This window comes from Erpetoichthys calabaricus, chromosome 7, assembly GCF_900747795.2.
Source record: "Erpetoichthys calabaricus chromosome 7, fErpCal1.3, whole genome shotgun sequence".
NCBI classification, from domain to species: Eukaryota; Metazoa; Chordata; class Cladistia; order Polypteriformes; family Polypteridae; genus Erpetoichthys; species Erpetoichthys calabaricus.
In genome coordinates, this window is record NC_041400.2 from 179794834 (window position 1) to 179814486 (window position 19653).

At 36.1% G+C, this 19653-nt stretch overlaps 1 protein-coding gene across 4 annotated transcripts in view; it reads left to right on the forward strand.

Annotated features, from left to right (window-relative positions):
* The window catches only part of pax5 (paired box 5), a 262678-nt gene that overhangs the window by 109434 nt on the left and 133591 nt on the right, over positions 1–19653 (forward strand). For all 4 annotated transcript variants that reach the window (XM_028805784.2, XM_051930047.1, XM_051930046.1 and 1 more), the window contains one exon: positions 17160–17335. In XM_028805784.2, coding sequence (XP_028661617.1) covers positions 17160–17335 — 176 coding nt within the window. The remainder of the gene's footprint in view (positions 1–17159; positions 17336–19653) is intronic.

The following is a 19653-nucleotide window of genomic DNA, read 5'->3' on the forward strand; positions in this document are numbered from 1 at the left end:
TAATTAATTAATTCTGAAGATGGCATGATCCATTCTTGCCTTGAGAACTGATCTAACTTTCCATTGCTTGAGGCCCAATGGTCTCATGTTCACACGAATTTCTTATAGGAATTCCATTTTTGTTCCCCATACAGGTCAGTCATCTGTATATATTGTTAGATTTACAATATGTGACAGTCACCTCATTGAAGGCAGGTTCCAATCTTTACCATACAATTTATTTAAGAGTTTAGATCGGGTTGCCAATGAAAAGTATTGTCACGTATACAAAAGTTGGTTACAAGTTTAATACATAACGTGTATACTTTCTACCCAAATTTACTAATGCTTTCACTTTTCCCATTACATATGTGTATTACATTTAAAGTAATTCAGTAGCTAATTGCCATTTTTGTTGGGAAGTGGGAGGGGCATGTTTAATATTTGAAATGGTTCTAATATATATTAATTGATAATCAATCAGTGATATAAACTTTGAATTCTAAAGTCAAAGAATGTTGGAAGCAACTTGGCTTTGAAGTTGTTCTCAAAGATTTAAGGTTAATTCACGCAGAGGTGAACTTAGGCAAGCATACAAAATATTCCAATTGAAGTGAAAGGGAATAAGCATACATTTTCACACTTGACAGTGTAATGACCCCACTGAAGAAACACAGGTAAATGACATTGCTTTGACTGTTTAAAAGCTAGTAGGTTTGTGGCCATCCATACAGCATCATTTGTAGATGTTAAGTGGAGTTCAACACAGCCATTAAACTTTTTTTTTGTAGTTTGTAGATATGCTAGATTGTCTTTTATATAAAGAAGGAAGCAGAAAGTTATTATTTATTTCTCAGATTGAACAATAGGATAAAATAAATGGTCTGAGCAGTTGATTTATATAAAGTATTGGACTATAATAATGAGCACAAATTGCAGTATTTGCTGCCATCTATAGGACTGGAGTATATGCACACATCCTGTAAGCAGAAGCATATGAATGCTGACTGCATTTTTGCTTTCTGATGACACTTTTGACTTAGATCAGTCAAACTTCTTTTCTGCAGAAAGTGCAAACCTGAGGTTAGTTTCTTTTGTAAGGCACAGGTTATGTTCTCACCACCTGCCGTAGCCCCATTTTTATAAAAAATGTTGAAAGGGACCCACTCATACTGTAGGTCTCACATCATTATACGAAATAATTGATGTTAAATGTATTGATTTATTTAATTTTGATAGCATCAAATAACTGATTTTTTAAAAATGGGATAATTTAACTCAAATGTGACTGTTCATTTCTTATAGATTTTTCTAGAAGGAAAAAAAGTTACCCTTGTATTGTCAGTGGTGTAGTGGTTTGAGATTTGGACTTTAAACCAAAGCTTTGCGAGTTGAGTTCACACCTCGAGTTTGATTTGTTACCCTGAAGAAGTCACTTAACCTCCTTGTGCTACAATTTGAAGAAATATGCAAATAATTGTAGTGTATTCTAATTTTGTATACTGACTTTGGTAAATCCTCTAAATGTACTATAATAATAATTTTAGACTGTTTGGCCTTTGGTGAACTTTTTTTGTACTGTATTTATAATTTTTTTTACACTTTTGCTGTCTTAAGGAGTGGTATTTTCTTCAAGTAGGGGAATGTACAAAGGCTGTCTGCTATGGAAATCTGTCTATTTTAGTAAAAGAAGACAAACTCCTGGCTTGTTTCTTTGTTTGGCTACCATACAGTTAATACTAAAATATGCATCATCTACGTCTGCTGCTCTAGCCATGGACTGACTGCTTGCCACCTGCTGTTTTGAAAGGGATGTCACAAAGCAATACACACTATCATCTGCTCTATCCACACAAGAAGAGAACATAGCGAAAACAATACACAGTAGATTCTCCAGTGAAACCTCTCAATCAGATTATCCAGTATAGGCCCATGAAACAACATTTGGACACTGCTGGGTTATTAAATAACAATCCAATTAGGGTCAGGGAGGGTGGATTATTAATAAACTGCTGTTTCCTAGTCAGGTGCTTTTTTCGGCGACCTTGTCTGTTTTATTGAGTTCCATGAATTGCCATTTTCACTTGCATTTTTTACATTTCAGTTGCAATTTAACATGATTTTTGTTTCTTGCCCATGATGTCTTTCTGGAATCTTGAGCTGCACTTTTCATTTATGATTTCTTCATTTTGACTCCTATCTCTGTTTTGCTACATTTTACTAGGTCAGTAACTTGAACCTTAACATTGGATGTCTCAGGTTAATTTAAATGAACTGGATGTTAAAGTGAGTCAATCTGCTCTTTTTTGTCCTGAATAAATTACTGATCCTGTCTGTAATTGTGAAATATCATATATACTATAAAATATACTGTACATGTAAAACATTTTGGTATAGTATCCTAATACAAAGGATTCTGTAAACAGTGGTTGATGTTGCAGACATAAAAAACTCCATTTCCATTCAAAAGAGGAAAGTATTATCTGAGCTGAATGTATAGTACACACAGTTTTACTAAAAGCACTCTTGCAAATTTCAGCACAATGGGTAAGACTGCAGTGTAGGCAGTGTGGCCGGTGCAGCAATGACACCATAAAGGAAAACTTGAAACACCAACCAGGTTACCCCATTTAATAACTAAAGCCCAAACAAAATCATGACTCTTTGGCAATAAAGTAATGTAAAGTACTGTAAGCAGCCTCTCGGGCACAACAGTAAAGTGGCTCTTGGCTGTCAAATAAGGGTTGTTCACTGGAGTTCCTTCCAGCGGTTTGCTTTTAGTGCAAATGGCAGCCAGGCTTCTTATAATGCACAAACTGGAACGGACAGGGCTAAGTGCCCTCACTGAGCGGTTTCTCTGTGCTGTGGGGAGAGAAAGAAAGAGAATGTTAGAAACAGCACCCCCTCTTGCCCTGGCAGTTTATCACATACATCAAATGAGCACATGAGGAGGACCTCCAATGCGCATGCATGACAGCATATACAGTATTTTGATCTTTACGGCACTCATCAATTCACTCAGAAATTATCTAGAACATGTACACTGAAGTAACAGAGTTACTGAAAGGACTATTAGTTAAAATGGTGGTATGTGTTGTTAATCAAATATTAACCACTCCCATCTGCAATACAATGAAAAAATGAAAGCTAACTGGTGACACTGCCACCATTATCACTGACAGGAGCTAATGCTTTTGAAGCTCCTCAGAGAATCTGTGTTTGTAGGACATTTGCAAAAAGTCAAAGGGAATGCAGTAGGTATTTCTGATGTGGTGAGACTTTCACAACATTAATGGTCAAAAAAAGCTTCAGCTGTTAGCTATTGATATTATCGATTGACATGGTGGAAGGCTCTCATTTGCAATGTACCTTAACTTAGTTGGTACAGTGAAGGTACAAATTACTGTGCACTTTAATTGGTGTTTTGTGTGTGTCTGTGTGTGTATAGAGGATTCCAGAAAAATGCTTATTGCCGAAATATATTGTAACAATAGTGTGGTTTGAAAATGACCATGGACTCGGGACATTACATTATATGAACTAAGTAAAATAATCTACTAAAGTATACAATCACTAAAACTTATTTTCTACAACAACTTGTGCACCTCACTTAAAGACATTTATCCTTAAGCAGGACCTTAAACTGCTACAAGGCAGATCAAACCCTTGGAAAAGAAAGAGTAATAAACTCAAATAGCAATTCAGAATTAAGGTAGGATCAAGACTGCTTTCTTGCATATTGAAGATTGCCGTTGCAATGAAATAGCAGTTTTTCATACAAAGTAAATATCTTTTTTATACATTTGTATTTTGCTGTGTACTTTCAGAAGCGATCTGTCTGTTCTGGTAAATCTGTGCAATTCCTGGGGCCAATCACACTTGTATTCCATAAAAATATACTCACATTTATTAATCAGCTGCTAGAATCTTATGTCTCACCCTTGTGAATTAAAATATGAAAATATAAAATGCCATGTTATCTCACGTATTACACGCCACACCAGTAATGTGAGATCTCTTATTGTCTGCAGTAGTCCAAGGACATATTAAGTTAAGACCTCTGTAGATCTCTGGAAAGCTTTTTTTCTTTTATTTTTACAGTATTTGAAAAAATTCTATTGTTTTGCAAACTAATGAAACTTCTTACCCTATTTTCAGAGGATGATTATTTTTGTTCTTTAATAGATCAAATTATATTTTACAATAGTGGCAATATATTGTGAGTTTGCGAGGTTTGATGATATCCTATTGTGCACGATTGTTTAGTTTTAGTTAGGGATTGGCATATTAAGGATGTTTTCATCTGTGAAAATTGCATTCTGTATCTGCTTTCAAGTATATTAAATTAGTTGGAGGACTTACATATCAGTCAGTCATTGTCCAACCCGCTGTATCTTAACACAGGGTCACAGGGGTCTGCTGGAGCCAATCCCAGCCAACACAGGGCACAAGGCAGGAACACTAGGGACAATTTAGAATCGCCAATACACCTAACCTGCATGTCTTTGGACTGTGGGAGAAAACCCACACAGACGCGGGAGAACATGCAAACTCCACGCAGGGAGAACCTGGGAAGTGAACCCGGGTCTCCTAACTGCGAGGCAGCAGCGCTATCCACTGTGCCACTGTGCTGCCCGACTTACATATCAATTGATTCAAATCTCTGTTTGTTGATTACATGGCTACTGTATATCTAATATATCTAATTAACATAAAGGTAGCCAAACATATGCTCAAGTAGATTGTCATAAACAAAAGAATTTTTCAGTTATTAATTTCTGAATTACCGCCGGCTACTCTCAGTGAATACGCTCTGATTCTCAAAGTGTAGTAACCCTTTGTAAAAAGTAATTTACCCCTTTTCAGAAAACTACTGGTTGAACCACCTTCAGCAGCAACAACTGCAACAAGTCATTTCTTGTAGTGATTGGTCAAAGGCACATAGCACTGCTGAGACATTTTGCCCCAATCCACCTTGCAGAACTGTAATAATTCATTGATTTGTGTGTTTTTTTCAGCATGAGCTCGCTACAGGTCCTGCCACAGTGTCTTAGTGGAGTTTAAGTTTGGTCTTTGACTAGATTATTAGTATTATTTTAAACCTCAAAATTTTTTCAGCCCTTCTTACTGAATCTTAATTTGCTTGTGTGCTTCCAGTCATTGTCTTTCTGCATGAGGTAGCAGTCCTATGACACTACCCACAGCCATGCCTGACATTCGGGATGAATGTCATACTGCAAAAAGCAAAACTATCTTTTATCCAGGCATAAAAGAACACATGTTGGTCAAAGAGTTCCACTGTTAATTTATCTGTCCATAGGCAATTTTCCAGAAGTGTTGAGGGTCATCAGGTACCTTTTAGCAAACTAGAGGTAAACACTCCTGTTATTATTGGTGAGTAGTGGTTTACCCTTGTTACTTTGAAAAATGTCTTCCTGTACATAGAATCATAAGCACTGACTTTGGCAGAAGGGAGAAAATCCTGACCTGACACAAATGTTGTTGAATTTATTAAGTTTTTGCACAGAATTTTGCTCCTTGTTCATGGGGACGTTTTAACAAATCAGAAACATAAGGGAAGACTGGCTACTCTCCAGAAATTGTTAGATTTTGAAAATTTGATTCTAACTGTGGTTTAGTTGAGCCACAGAGGTTTACAAATGGCTGCTCCCTTCCATTTCAGATTGATCAGCAGTTTTACTGTACATTTTCTGAAACTTCACTTTATTGTAGAACATCACTTCTTTACAAACTGTTGCTGATGAATGCACTCTGATCATAAGGCCCTGAGTTAGTCAGAAGCAGTCAGGGTTGATTTGTAGCAATATTTTTCAAACATGTTTACTTAATCCTCATTGAAGTCACAATGAGAACAGTAACTTTTTCACCCAAAAGAATAGCATGTTTTGATCACAAACAAAAGAAATATCAAATATTTGTGTAATTTTTCTGACTGTTACCTACAGTACATGCATCTATAACGGAGTATGTGAATTTCCCCTTGGGATTAATAAAGTATCTATCTATCTATCTATCTATCTATCTATCTATCTATCTATCTATCTATCTATCTATCTATCTATCTATCTATCTATCTATCTATCTATCTAAGCCACAGAAACAGTTAAGCTAACTTGAAAAAATATGTAAATCAGGTAAAAATGAAACAGGAGGCAAATATTTTTTCATCATAATGTAAGGCATATAAACAATGTTTAATGAGCTGTTGTTTATATAGTGATTTGAAATTTACTGAATGTTGTTCAATATGAGCTTTATTTGTGGAAATTAAAATGAGTGGATAGAATCTGGAGGAAACAATTAATATAGGGTGGCACAGTGGTGCAGTGGTAGCGCTGCTGCCTCGCAGTAAGGATACCTGGGTTTGCCTGCATGTTCTCCCCGTGTCTGCGTGGGTTTCCTCCGGGTACTCCAGGTTCCTCCCACATTCCAAAGACATGCAGGTTAGGTGCATTGGCGATCCTAAATTGTCCCTAGTGTGTGCTTGGTATGTGGGTGTGGGTGTGCCCTGTGGTGGGTTGGCGCCCTGCCCGGGATTTGTTCCTGCCTTGTGCCCTGTGTTGGCTGGGATTGGCTCCAGCAGACCCCCATGACCCTGTAGTTAGGATATAGTGGGTTGGACAATGACTGACTGACAATTAATATATACATAACCCTTCTATTGCTTTAAATGTGATAACACATGTGATATCGCATAGGATAATGTGATTAAAGATTAATTGTACAATTTAAGACAACATTTTAGGTAGCTCTAAGGACTAGTAGGATGAAAAATTTGGGAAATGTGTACTGTCTGTAAAATACATTAGACAAATATTAAGATGAGCAGAGGTTTTATTTTGTAATTGTGGAATGTACAATAAACAAACCAACCCTTCAAAAACAATCGAGCAGATTCATTGAATTAGGTCTACCTCTTAGGGTTGAAGCTATGTGGTGTGTATATGGCAAAATTTTGACATTTGATTTCCTGTGCTAATTTCTCTATTAGGCTAGGAAATACTCTGACCCCCAATCCCCCCAAGTTCTAGGTTCCAGCTCCAGTAGTTCACAAGTACTGGCAGGTTGCCACACTGCATATGCGCAATGCGCAGCAGATGCCGGACTTGTCATTTATCTTCTTCCTATCACATAATTGCCTTCTGAAATTATGTCAATTCTCTTCTTTATCCTTATGTCATGTCACCTTCTTGATCAGTTTTCCTATGCAGTTTGCTGTTAGAAAGATGAGAACCTTGATAATTTTGCACAGGTGGCCTCTAGTCACATCTATAGTCATAAGCTTCTGGTTAAGACCAAGGTCAAGGTTGTAGCCCCAGTAGTTCATGAGTAATTGGATAATAGATGGAAACAACCCTTAGCATTTTATATATATATATACTGTAGTTATTGACAATTGCACTTTCTTTAGTCAAAATTATTATCCATTTTTGACTCAAGGAAACTGACTTTCCCCAGTAATTTCTTGAATAATTTCCATTAAAGATACTGGCAATTCAGATGCCATTTGTCAAAATTAAAATTACAGATGCTTTTAGCATGCTTGAATTAAACACATTGATTTATTAATATGCATTCTGTCAAGATTTTCATCTACAAAAACTCTATGAAGCTGCTTTTGTAACAGCACACTTTTCAAATTAGATTTGTCAAAAAGTCACCATGTCAGGTTTATGCGGTTTGCTGTTGGGAGATTTGTTTTTACATCAGAACATACAGAAACACATTTTGGTTAGTAAACTTTTGCTAACAAGTAGCATTTTAAAGGACAAAACAAATAATTAAAAATTCAAATGTCACAAGCTACTGATGCTTTATATTACTAAACCTCTCCCTTCTTACATTTGTCCCCACTTTAAGACTACTGCACCTTTGTGAAATTAAACTTCTCAAATGAAGATTTATCCATTTATTTCAAAGTTCTTGTAATACAGTGTAAACAGTGTTTGTAGTGTAGCTCTCATGGCATCACGCATGTGTAATCAGATGTTATGCTTGCAGACTCATCCAGAGTTAACAATTGAACCTGACTAGCTTTGTTCAAGTTTTTGCTCTTGCTGCGTTCATCACATTTTAGTTTGTTGTTGTAATAAGCATTCCTTTGGATTAAAAAATCCAACAGGCAGCGCCAATTTTGTGTATGTAAATTATTTTAAGCAGTAAAATATGCTGTTTCACCAGACTGACTAACTATACACCTCTAGAGTTGTGTACAGCTGCTAATGCATTAGATATTATTTCATCAGAATTGTCTTTCTAATGCTTCAAAACAGCATTATGAGCTGAACCTCACTTATGTCTGCTCAGGATGGAAGTTTAAAAAGTTTTATTTAGAGTTTATTTAAGTTTTATTTAGAAATGAACATACAGAACTGCATTTTGTCACTGTTATGGAGCAGCCAAAGGGACAGTGTTTGAAACTATCTAAATTTTGATTTGCTTCAACTGTATCTGGTACTGTTTTTGTGAAACTTCTTTGTTCTCCTTGCATGTTCATGGCCTCCTATATCAAGCATTCTTATGATGAATATGAAGACTCTGTCTCTTTAACAGGGCTATGTACGGTACCTTTATTAGCCAGCGATTCATTGTGATGTTGTTTCCGATCCATACAGTCAACTGTGAGATTCTGACACTTAAAATAGTTGTAACTCCCAGCTAAGATTTGTCTCATCATCCCTGACCCAAAGCAGGCATGAATCATATTTCTTATTTCTGAATTTGCACTATAATGCCATAACATCTACAATAATGAAAGTAATTTATTTCATTTTTCTGTTCTTTTATTGTACTGGAAGAGCTGTAGAAATTGTCTTGCTTTATTAAATTGAACTATGCAGGATGTTTAAATAATAGGCACAATTTTCTCAATCCCATACTGAAATATTATTTTACAGTCAATACTGAATTACAGGTATCTGTAATTCTCATCATGACTATTCCAAATATGCTGTACTGTAAATATCTCAAAGTTGAATTCTATGAAATCAATAATTTTGACTTGTCAGAATTTAATTATAGGCAGTGCATGCATTGAATGTTAAAAAGGCTGACAACCCAAAAATGTGTGCCTCCTGTGCACAGAAAGAAGAAAACAGAAACTGCCATAGAAGAGAAGATAGTTAACGGCCACAATATGCAAACAGTTTTCTAGGCTTTGAATTGAGAGGTGTTGCAATTGCAATTTAATACAATACATGAAATGAAAAAAAAACTTAATCAACATAGCACATTTCAATGTCTTTCTACTGTTTTTTTTTATAATTAATTGTAACTTCCCTTGGCATGTTTCAGTATGAAGATATAAAAATAGTTCTCTGTACAACTCTCAAAACTAGATGACACCATTGCCACCACAGTTCTGACATCTTTAACAGCAAAACTTGAATGAATGCTATTTTCTAATTGGAACATCCATATCAAAGATACCTGAGGAACAACTAGAAATGAAAATGCTGCAAGTTGCAGCAGTTGTGGAGTGAACGCAACTGCCACATTAGCAGATTACAACTGGAAGTGCCCCATCACAGAACTTGGGCACATCTGCACAGTCAAACCAGAATCCTTTATCTTGTGTGCTTTTGTCACCATGCACCTTTGTCCTGCAACCTATCCAACTGATTTATTCTCCTAAACATAATTTAAAAAGGGTATATAAATTTTATCATACATCCATACCACCTGAGAAATAATCCACTTAAAGCTAAGCATGTTTGGGTCCGACCAGTACTTGGCTGGAAAGCCAAGCATAAAAGCTTGGGTTGATGCTGTAAAAGATGGTGGTGAGGTCAGTAGGGGGCCCCAATGCAGTGATGGGGACACTGTGCTGAAAAAATTATGCTGTCCTTTGGGTGAGACATAAAACCAAGGTCATGACTGTCTGTGGTCATAAAAGATCCCTGGGCATTTTTTTTAAAAGAGTGGGTGTTTCCTGATATTCTGGCTAAATTGCCTATCATGGCCTTGTCTATTCTGGCCCCTAATCATCCTAATCCTAATCTCTCTCACCCTTCACCACCTAATAGTTTATATGTGGCAAAAATATCTCATGTCGCATTGTCCAGGTGGATGTCACATATTGATGGTGGTTGAAGTGGTTCCCTATTGTTTATATAAGGCACTTTTGAGTAGCTAGAAAAGTGCTAGATTAAATGTGATTAATTATTATTGTAGGGATTTTTGCTGGACTTGGGTTGCATGTTGTTACACTGTGAAAGTTTAGTAGCTCAATGGACTTTAATACTGTCAAACTTATTAATCTAACGTAAAATCTTGTGGCCTCTTACTAGTAGACAACTGCCAGTTTCTAGGTGTGTGAATTGCACAAGTGATGACAAGTGATGTCATCAAAGGTGACCTGGAAAGTGACATCATCATGGCTGGCTGGAAGTGATGTCATCAGAGGTGGGTCGGAAGTGGTGTTTTTATAATGAGGATAAAAATATGGTACCATGTGTGACTGGAATGGAAAAGAATGGTTAATCTTCTGTTGCTCTGTTAAAAAAGGGAGAAAGGTGTTAGCGCTCTGTTCCAGTCCCTTATCTTTTATTACTTCACACTCACTTGGACCCTTTGGCTGCCCCCTAAGTGCACACATATGACAATAGTTACTTCCTGAATTATCAGCATGTACATAAATAGGAAGCCTAAAACCTCATGAGAGTCACTTTTTGAATTGAACACAAGACTTCTGACTAACACACCCTAAACACAGTTTTCCCCCAAAACAGCTTGCTACAGGGCCAGGGGATGCTCAAATCAAGACACCAATTAATATTGTTATGTTCTTTTAATTGATATAAAACCTATATGATGAAACATGAACAATCAGATCAGAGGTAGGTTTACAAAGGGTTAAAAATGCACATGAATCAAACTAAAAAACAAACTACCTGTACATACAGTAAATAACAAATTAATAACTTAATATGAACACAAGAAAATTTTTAAAACTTAACGTAATAAAACCCAACCAAAAGAAATCCAGACTTAAGTGTCCATATCCTCAAACCAAAGCTTAAGAGAAGTGTTTCAAATTCAGTTCAGTCTCCACATATTAACTCCAACTGACCTGCAGGCAAGAGTACTTCCTAATTTAAGACACAATGAATAATTAAAAACTAAGAGAACAGCGACTCCTCTCTATTGTCCACTGGAAAGCACTGATGTTATTTTCCCAGAAGCAGCCTCCTTGTCTTAGCCAAAGCATACCATCCACAGCTCGACAACAAACTCCCAAGACAGACACTGCCTGTCATGCTAAAAGCTGCCCATTTGAAATTTCAGATACAAGCCACACCTCAATTTGATGGCTGCAGCTTCATATTCACCTAATCCAAATTGCTTAAAGAGACCACAGAACTCAGACCCTACTACACATGCATCCCACTTATTACATGGATCAATTTTACCCATACACGTTTAATGTTACAGTCTACCTCACACTTACCAGGAATGGACTCTAGGCAGTATACGGTTTGTTTATGCATTTAAAATTTATTTAAGAGCAATGCATAAAAGAACTATAAACCATCTGTCTGTTGTCATGAATGGTTTAATTGCCACAGCATGTGTTTGTGTAGGTGTTGTTTCCTGGTAGCTGGTCTGAATGGTCTGCCAGGAAGGGTCAACAGCACTATTATTTGTAGAGGAAGGCTTTACTATAGCTTTCCAGTGTGCTTGAGATCATCACGTTTTATGGAAAAAGAATGCAAAAACCTAAGGTATTCCTTAAATTGACTTTTTCCAGGAAGTAAAAACAAAGAATAAGTTGGAAGAAACATGGAGAGGTTCTTAACAGGATGTGGGGCATCAGGAGACAGTGAGTGAAAATGTAACAGGTGGGGCTGAGGTGAAAAACAGAGCTAAGTTGCCTCTTTGCTAGCTAAACTTAAAAGTCTTTTGGAGTTATATAATCCCACCAGAAAAACAAAGTGTTGTATTTCACTAATGTTAATTAATCTTTTTATTTTATTATGGTAAAGACCTGATTTGTTGAATAATGTATTTGTTATCTAGAATGACTTTGTTTTGGAGCATTGGATAACTATATACATATGGATATTGCATTATTTATTATTTAAATTTAAAATGAAAATGAAGCCAAAAGTGCAAAACCACAGTGTCCATCTTCTATTAAGCTGTGGACAGCTAGCAGCAAATGCTAATAATGTTCAGTTCTTTACATAAACTTAATATGCATCAAACCTTTTTCCTTCCTTTAGCGCAAGCGACTCTCCATTGTTGTCTATTCTGTAGCAGTCATTCAGCTTCCACTATTGACAAATATATTACTTTACAGTCTTTGTGATGTTATCAAGTTGATGCTTCTTAGGTGTTCCTGCGGGTCTTTTACTGTGAATATGACCATATTTCATGACATGAGGAATTCTGTCTGTTGCCATATGTATTATATGTCCAATGTGCATCAGCCTTCTCTTCTGGATCTTAAATATTACATCAAACTGGATCCCAAGTGAGTGCCTGATGTTTTCATCCTGTAAACGGTCTCTTCTTCACCTAGGATTTGTCTAAGTATTGTCGTTTCAAAAACGTATAACTTTCTGTTGTCTTCTTGTTTTAGTGTCCATGTTTCTGTGTTCTAGGGCAAAATGGAAAGAACAAGAGTGTCATGAACTGAGATCTTTGTTTGCTGGTTAATGTATAAAAATTATGCACCATACAATATTAAATAAATATCATTCAGTTAGCTTAACAGCATTACATTCCCAAACCAACTTAATGCAATTATAATACAATTTATTTTTGTATAGCCTAAAATCACACAAGAAGTGCCGCAATGGGCTTTAACAGGTCCATTCAATGCCACGGGGAGTGAGAGCCTATTTCAGTAGTATCATCCACAAGGCAGGCAGCAGAGCTAAATGGAGTGCCAGTCTGCAGTCACGCATATCCAGAAAAATACAATTTGAAACTGCCAATTACACTAAACACACTCACACACATCTTTAGGAATATGAGCAGAAAATCAGAGAAACTGAAAACAAGAGGAGAACATGCAAGCACGCAGGCACATGATTTAAACTCATGGTGCTGAATCTTTGAGGCAGCAATGACAGCCCCTGCTCCTTCGTGCTGCCTCAGTCACTTTATTTTTGCTTCCAAATTAATTCTCATCTGCCAAAGTAAGATCTATAAAACTGTCAAAAAAAACTACAATAGACTGCATGTAGACAATAAAGTCTAAATTTCTTTGCGAAGCTAAAAGTCTACTTTAATGTATTATGGAGAGGTTTGTTTCAATATTATATTTTAGTTTTTAGTACTTGTCATTTTGTGTTTTTCACTTTGTTACTAGTGTGTAACACTGTGCATTTAAAAATGTAAGAACAGCCTCAGTTACAGTAAAGATGTAAATTGGATTCACCAAGTCTAAGAATGTTATGTTATTGTATTTATAGAAGGGTAAATTAATGTTATCTTTAGAACCCACAGTATAGAATCAATTTCAAAAATGTTACATTTTTTGTTATAGATTATTTTAGGGGAGTAAAACAGGTTATGTAGTTTGTACTATGTTTCAATTGAAAGCTTTTTACTTTAATTTTTTTAATATATATATTTGCTCAAATATGTATAGATTACAAAATGTATTTGTTGAATTACTGCAACCTCCAGTACGTTTTTGTTAGTGACATCTACAGTATGTTTCATATTTTAGACAAGCATTTTTACATTTTATTCATAAATCTATGGTATCCAGGATCAGTCAGTCTTCATTTCACTTTGCATACTGAACACACACAACACTCTCCAAAAGAATGTGAATTTAAAATAAAATATAGCAACATTCTGCTAATGTACTTACTATTAGCAAAAAGCCTAAATAAATTTTTTATTGTTTTTAATGTGAGCAGATTTGGAATGGTGATAAAAGTGTATTTTGAGTAGTGAGAAAAACGCTATATAAATGCAATGAATTATTATTACTATTATTATTTTTATTAAAAGAAATAAAAGATTGTGATCTGACCATTATTAATAAACTGAAACTATGCTGGCATAATAATTTTGTCTATGTAATGACTTCACAAAACATATGATTTAAACTTTGCACCTGCAAAATTTCCTTTTTGACAGCGGCTTTAAAAGAACATACTTGATAATTACCATCAATACGAAATACAGAGAGTTTTTATTGAGCGCCGGCTCTCCAGTATAAACAGGCAGACTCACTTTATCTGGAGCATGCTGATCTTTGTATATCCAAGGAGCGGCAGAGATCTCCTGGTGTATCTAACAGGTCAAGCTTTGAAATGAAGAAGCAATAAGCCGGTGAAATGGTACTATCACTGCTACATGATTGATCAATTGAATTCTATCAGAAAGAGTGGACAGTGAGATTAACTTGGGCCTGATAGGTTCAATGAGTTAAAGCATGATGTTCATTTCAGCTTCATTTCACCAGTCTTTGCTCGTGAAATTGGTCAATCAATAGAGGTTGGAGATCACATATATATCGGTGACCATCTTCCAGTGGAATATAATCTAGTGCCGTCTGCCTCCTTGACTCTAGGAGCCTAGGCAGGGTAATGGAGGCTCCGCCAAGACTCTATCAGAGTCTTTGAAATGGCTTGATATATATCTGCAGAAAATGAAAAGTATTTTTGAATCTCTTCTGATTTATCTTTTTCTCTCTTGTGTCGTCTGGGCACTGATTTACAGTGCAGCGGCAACTTGAGGTATTATAATAATCTTTTGTGAGTGCTTTTCCTTCATAAATAGCGATACGTGGTGACACACTTTTTTCTTTGTTTTTTGCGCATCACTGAAATACTCATAATGTGATAATAGGAACAACTTAAGGTCAAAAATTGTTTGCTTTGATTTTAAATCAAAACACATTTGATATATTTCAGATGAAATGGGGAGAAGTGCAGGTTGAATTAAAACTGTCAGTTTTTAATTTCACATTGAATACCACAACCAACACATAGCAGCAGTGCACAACATAAATAAATATTTTTGTTAAAATGTACATTATTTTTATCTGTAAACTATCAAACTAAGAGATGGTACAGTCATTAATGTTACTGACTCATAATTCCATTGACCTGGGCTCAAAGCCTAGTACAGCGATAGTTTATGTGAATTTTTATACATTTCTACATTATACAAGTTAATTATTCCAAATTTGTTTTCCACCTCCTGCAGTCCTGAATGTTAGTTTAATCCACTCAGTCCTATGCCTTGCTCCCAATTCTGGGGGAACCGTTCTCACTGACAGAGTAATAAAACATTTTCAGTCACTTATTTGAGTTATAAAGCATTTTGACATACCTGTCCGTCTTACAAGTTAAAAAAATTGCAGTTATTTTCAAGTCAAGCCAAAGAAATGTATTGTGCAGTCGATTTGTATATACATACTTCTTCATGCTCTTTTTGGCAGTCTTATGTAACACTTTGTTATATGTCTTATTAAAGGGCATTGATTGCAATGGAGAATAAAGCCACAAAAAAGTCAATACACATGTCAATCTGGGCTTGGAGAAAATAAGAGGAAATCATTATAGTAGTTGGATAACTGGGATTCTATTTACCATATAATTTCTGGAGCATTTTGACTTTGATTACATTTGTAAAATGAATTAATGTTAAATGGAGTAAAGGTTATTTTCTTAGATTGACACAATTAAAGAGAATCGTGTTTGTCTGTAGTACAGTTTATGGAAATGCTTAAAAATTAAGTAATGATAAAACATAATGTGTCAATTTAGAAAAATAAAACTAAAAATTAAAAGTAAAATAAAAATACATGCAATTGTTGGTCGTTATAAAGCTAGATCAAGAGAGTGAGTGATATTTAGTGCTTTTGTCTATCAGTGGTGGAAGCAATTCAGTCTACACTCTGTAGTAGAGGCTAACACCTCATGATTAATGTTTTCAGTGGGTGATTTACTAACTACTTTAATTTCCAAAAAATAAACTTTGATTAATCAAATTGAACTAAGCAGTATTCAGAAATACAGCATTTTTTAAGCATGCTTGTCTTGTATTTTGACTAAAACCAGTTATTGATATTGTACAATGCCGTGCATTGCCTAAAAAGAATGTGTTCTGTCCAGGGTGTGATTTTGTATTTTTCTCCTGAAAACTCTTTTTAACTTAACAGTTTATTATCCAGAAAATTAAGATTACGCCCCTCACAGCAGAATCTTAATTTGGCCACAGTTTTAGTCTTTAATGATATTTTCAAACTCACTGTTGAAGGTTGGCAAGATATTTATTTATAGGGACAAATCAAACAAATTACTCCTTTGGGGCTGAATAATGAATGTCATGAAATGAGAGCTTTTATCAACCATACAGCTTAATTTAACTGTGACTGCTAGTCTCCAGCACTTGTCACTCCCAGAGAGGGTTTTTTTTATCATTTCCCTTTCCTAGTTTTAGTAACACAGCCCTTTCAAAGTATATGCCTGACCATGCCTGTCACTAAGTCCTTCAGGTATCTCCACAGAAATGGTGTGTGTGTGTGTGTGTGTGTATAGAAATGCAGAGAGGATCTCTGAAACTGGGGACTGCTTTAATAGAGCTCCAGGGAGGTTAGATATCATATTGCACTCACAAACACATATGAAAAGCACAGTGGGCCCAAAATCTATTTTCTCGCTTCCACACGTGTGATTGAGATGGTGGATGAGGCAGGAAGAAAGCAAAGAAAAAAGAGATGATGAGGTCATTCATCATTGCTTCTGCCTCAGCAAGGGAATCGTAGATCACAGAAAGGTTTGATGGCAGTGTTTAAGCATAAAATCAAGTTTTTAAGAATAAAGCTAACGGATTACCTGTTCTTTTGTCAAAAAAATACCAGAAAAACAAAAACCTTTTCTTAGATATTTATGAATTCAGCCTAAAATGTTTTCTATGAGAAGCCTTAAAGTAAGGTTTTAAACAGCATCATTTAATAGTAATATGATGAATATTACTTTTTTACTTGTACAGGAGAAACGATCACTTGCTCATTGGAGAAATTCTTCTGTCTAACATGATTCAACTGATGTTGAGCACAAAGACTTTACAAAAAAAAGTAACTCCTGAAACCGCTCTACATGTGTTAGTTAGTTCTTGTTCTGCTTAAACAAACGCTACTTAGCTTAGGCTGATTAAACACAGTACCTCTTTTCTCATTTTTAAAGGTCTGCAGGAGTCACCAATTCCCAATGGTCACTCGCATCCAGGCAGGGATTTTCTGCGGAAACAGATGCGTGGAGATCTCTTTACACAACAGCAGTTAGAGGTCCTGGACCGAGTATTTGAAAGACAGCCGTATACGGACATCTTTACAACAACCGAGCCCATCAAACCAGAGCAGGTACGGTAATCATCTGCAGGTACTCATACTCATTTGCAGATTGTTTCTTTTTTGACCTAAGGCCAATCTTCAGTCAGGTTATCTGAAAGAGCCCTAACTTCACAAACTGGCTGCTTTGTTCTTCTTTTTCAATATTTTGAGATAAATCCATAGCCCTTCTATTGCTAATTCAATTCTAAGACAGCACAAGTATTTAGAAGAGCCTGTTGTTCTTGAATGCTGTATGACTTATTATTACAATTTTGTTTTTTCATTCCACATTGAGAAATATTTAGTTTTATCAAAAATAACTTTTTCACATCTTCTAGTACTTTGCTACATGTTGCTTTGTTGAGTTGTAGTCTTGAATTTTGCTGATTTGTAAGATTATGCAGCACCAATGTAAGGTATGGATGGCTTTAATGTTTGTCTGGCTCTCCTTTTGCCTTAAATTCAATCCTGCCCTTTGCACTTACAGCAATGTCAAGGAGCAAACATGAAATTAATTAAAGTGGCTATGCTAAAGAAGCTATAATATAGTGTAGGCAGAGGCAATGCCATCACTGCAGTGTAAGAGATTTGCATGTTATATATATTTATCATTCTTTGTTTGTAATTATGCTTAGTCATGTATTTTGGTGGTTCTTAAAAAATATCCACTTTAATAAAAGGACAATTGTCAGTGCATGTGCCTGTATATTTGTGAGTCCATCTGGGAAGCTAGGGTTAGGAAGAAAAGTTTAAAAATAGGCAAAATATGTAAAAGAAATGTTAAAAAAACAATAATAATAGTCAAAATGCCAAATAAGGTTCTAAAAATAAGAAAATTGGTCTTAACATGCATTCTATTGTCCAATGTTATATGCCAGCAGCAGCAGTGTGGTAACGACTTTCTGACTGATAACTCTGGGCTGGCGCCCTGCCTGGGATTTGTTCCTGCCTTGTGCCCTGTGTTGGCTGGGATTGGCTCCAGCAGACCCCTGTGTCCCTATAGTGGGTTGGAAAATGACTGACTGACTGATAAATTTGCATGGTGGGCAATGAATGAGTGAAAATGATGATATTGTGCACATTAGATAACCTTGACACGACAAAGGTGGAGTTGCTAAACCAGGCCAATCCAGTGATGACCACTGGTGCATTTTCCCAACAAAACACTTTGACTAAAAGGGTGGCCAGTTTGACGAACAACACTGAGATGAAGCAGCAGAAACAGTCAGCTCTATCTGAAGATGAAAAGGCTGACACAAGAAAAATATACCAGACTAAATGGACATCTCAAGTACCAAATAAAAGACATGAGCTTTACATTGATGACTTAGATTTGACTCAGTCTTAGACAGGTAGCACAGCTAGTTTGTGATAATATCAAATCAACAGGCCCAATACCATACATTTTAAGAATTAATCACTTCTATACATTTGTGGGAGCAAAGTTCTCAGATCCAATAGAGGAAATGAATTATTTAAAAACGTCCAGAAATTAACACATCTTCATCTTTATTTATCAATTTGTTAAAAGCTCAATAGACACTTCATTTCTCTTATCTGATTATAATTTTTGAGATCCAAGCTAAGTGGATAACATACACCAACACAGCGAGACATTTACGTCAGAATTCAGTTGCATGTGACTCAGATTTGCAAGGTGAACCAGTAGATCTATATATTCAGTGTCACAAATTCCTGCTAGATCTGTCTTATGGTGAGAAAAAATATTGGACAACTGGAGTCCTGAATTAACTTAGAAAAGTCTTTCACAAATCATGGACTTTGTACTTCTGTAAAATCTAAACAGTTCGACAAAAATTTAGAAAGGGGAAATTATAGATCCATCCATCCATCCATCCATTTTCCAACCCGCTGAATCCGAACACAGGGTCACGGGGGTCTGCTGGAGCCAATCCCAGCCAACACAGGGCACAAGGCAGGAAACAATCCTGGGCAGGGTGCCAACCCACCGCAGTACTTTATTAATCCCAAGTGGAAATTCACATACTTCAGCAGCAGCATACTGATGAAAACAATATTAATTAAAGAGTGATAAAAACACAGTGCAAGTTATAAAATTCAAGGTGGAGAATGAGAGGCAGGTATAACAGTCAATAACATTGTATAATGTTACCGTTTACCCCCTCCCCCCCTTGGTGGAATTGAAGAGTCGCATAATGCGGGGGAGGAACGATCTTCTCAGTCTATCAGTGGAGAAGGACGGTGACAGCAGTCTGTTGCTGAAGCTGCTCCTCTGTCTGGAGATGATACTGTTTAGTGGATGCAGTGGATTCTCTATGATTGACAAGAGCCTGCTCAGCGCCCGTCGCTCTGCCACGGATGTCAAA